Raw genomic sequence first — 2073 nt, forward strand, 5'->3', positions numbered from 1 at the left:
TGGATGGTCTTTAAGGCCCCTTCCAACCCAAACCGTTCTATGAAAGTCTCAAGAACACTAATTCTAATTAATCAAAACTTAATTTCAAATTATTAAGATAAGGTCACACTAATTCTGAATAAGCGTGTACTTACAAGAATCATAATCACTCTTCATAATTTTAAAAATGTGACTTCCTTTGAGCGAAACAAGTCCTTAGCACTTTTTCTTTATCAGAAGTAGTGATATCTCAGACTTCAGAGGACTAGGAGTATAAGCCCTATTTCAGTTTAAATTTAATTATCTTTTTAAATTCCCTGCTGGTGATGGCTTGGAATGGGAAAGCAGCATGTTTTGATATGCCAGGTGGATTTAATTTGGGGGTTTGTCACACCATGATATATTTTTCAAGTTTTGCATTGTTCTAGAACTGGACCCTTCTAATCAGAGTAGAATGTGTTTATGAAAAACCTATGGCAAAAAAAAAAGTATATGCAAGCTCTCATTCCAAGAGACAGTTATGGACCATTTTTCTGTAGAAGAAAGTATTCAATAAGTCAATAAAATACCATACTCCTAAAATGTTTCTGCAGCATAGGCAGGGTTGAATGATGAGGTGGTGGTCTTCAGGGTCCAAAGTGGAGGAAGCAGGGAAAACCCTGGATTTCAGGAGCCACACTATTTTTTAGTGCCCAGTGACAGGACAAGGGACAGTGGGTAGAAATTAAAACATTTAACGCTCCATGTGAATACAAACCCCACTCTTTTCCTGTGAGAAAGGTTGAGTCGTCTCTATCTGCAAACATTCAAAACCCAACAGGACACACCTGAGCAACCTGCTCTAGCTGACCTGCTGGAGCCGGGGGTTTGGATTAGAGAATCCCGTGAGATCCCTTCCACAGCAAACCTGTTCGAAGTTTGTTGTTCTGAATTATTTGACTGGGTATTCTACGTTGTCCTTAACAAGGTGCGGCGCGTTGTACTCAACGGCAGGTTCTTGTGTTCCTTGAAACGCAAAAACGCACCCTTGTTTTTGGAACCTAGGCATAATGAACATCTCATCCTTTTGTGTTGCCAGTCGAAGTGCTGGTCTTAATCTGAAATAATTCAGAGATGCTTTATGCATGACTGAATTCTGTTGCACTGCCAGTCTCAGTGGTTTACAGGAGGGGGGTGTCACTCTGTACAAACAAACTGTATAGCTGCAGAGGTATGAATGCTTGGGGAATGTTAAATGTTACGCTGCTTTCAGGAATTAAAGACTCTGCCATGGTTCCACGGACAAACATTTCTAATTGCTCTGGATTGCTGTTAATAATTTGCCTGTAAATATTTTGTTGTTGTGGGGTCTGGGATTTTTTTTTTGTCTGTTTGGATTTGGTGGGGTTTGGTTTTGGGTTTTTTTGGGAGGGGGGGGAAGGTGTTGCTTGTTTTGGTTTTGTTCTGCATTTAAGTATGGTAAGCTTTCAAAATGTTAACCATTAACTTTTGTATAGGGTGTACAACTACGAGCCACTGACTCAGCTGAAAAATGTTCGGGCCAACTGCTACGGAAAATACATCGCCCTGCGTGGTACTGTTGTGCGTGTCAGTAACATTAAGCCTCTCTGCACTAAGCTAGCTTTTGTATGTTGTGCATGTGGAGATGTTCAAAGCGTTCCTCTGCCGGATGGAAAGTACACTGTTCCAACTAAGGTAAGTTAGACCTTGTAACCTCACACTTTTCCCTTCTCTGTAGTGATTTGACGCAAAGCAGCACCGCTGGTATTGGGGAAAAAACAACCCAAAGCAAAAACCAAAGTTAAACCAACAGACACCTTGGAAAAAATTAAACTTACCATGCAACTCTGTATTACTGCATGCCCTTGTTTGTGTCCTGATGAACCAGGATCAGGGGGTGGAAACTTCTGCAAACCTAGGGGGATTCATTTCCATTTCACTGGTTACATTTAAAAAGCCTCCTCCACCTCACTGTGATGGTTTTCTATGCTTAGATTGTTTTTTTTTTTTTGTGGGTTTTGTTTAGAACTTTCTACTTTAACTTCACTGGTTTTTATCTCGATTTTAAAAGTAGTCATAGAATCATAGAATGGT

At 40.3% G+C, this 2073-nt stretch overlaps 1 protein-coding gene across 1 annotated transcript in view; it reads left to right on the forward strand.

Annotated features, from left to right (window-relative positions):
• LOC104510204 (DNA helicase MCM8-like) overlaps positions 1-1674 on the forward strand; it is a gene marked incomplete at both ends in the record, with an annotated part of 4881 nt that extends 3207 nt beyond the window's left edge. The window contains one exon of the mRNA XM_010152375.1: positions 1476-1674. Coding sequence (XP_010150677.1) covers positions 1476-1674 — 199 coding nt within the window. The remainder of the gene's footprint in view (positions 1-1475) is intronic.
• Between the last annotated feature and the right edge of the window lie 399 nt (positions 1675-2073).

This window comes from Eurypyga helias, unplaced genomic scaffold (assembly GCF_000690775.1).
Source record: "Eurypyga helias isolate BGI_N326 unplaced genomic scaffold, ASM69077v1 scaffold23745, whole genome shotgun sequence".
Lineage (NCBI taxonomy): Eukaryota > Metazoa > Chordata > Aves > Eurypygiformes > Eurypygidae > Eurypyga > Eurypyga helias.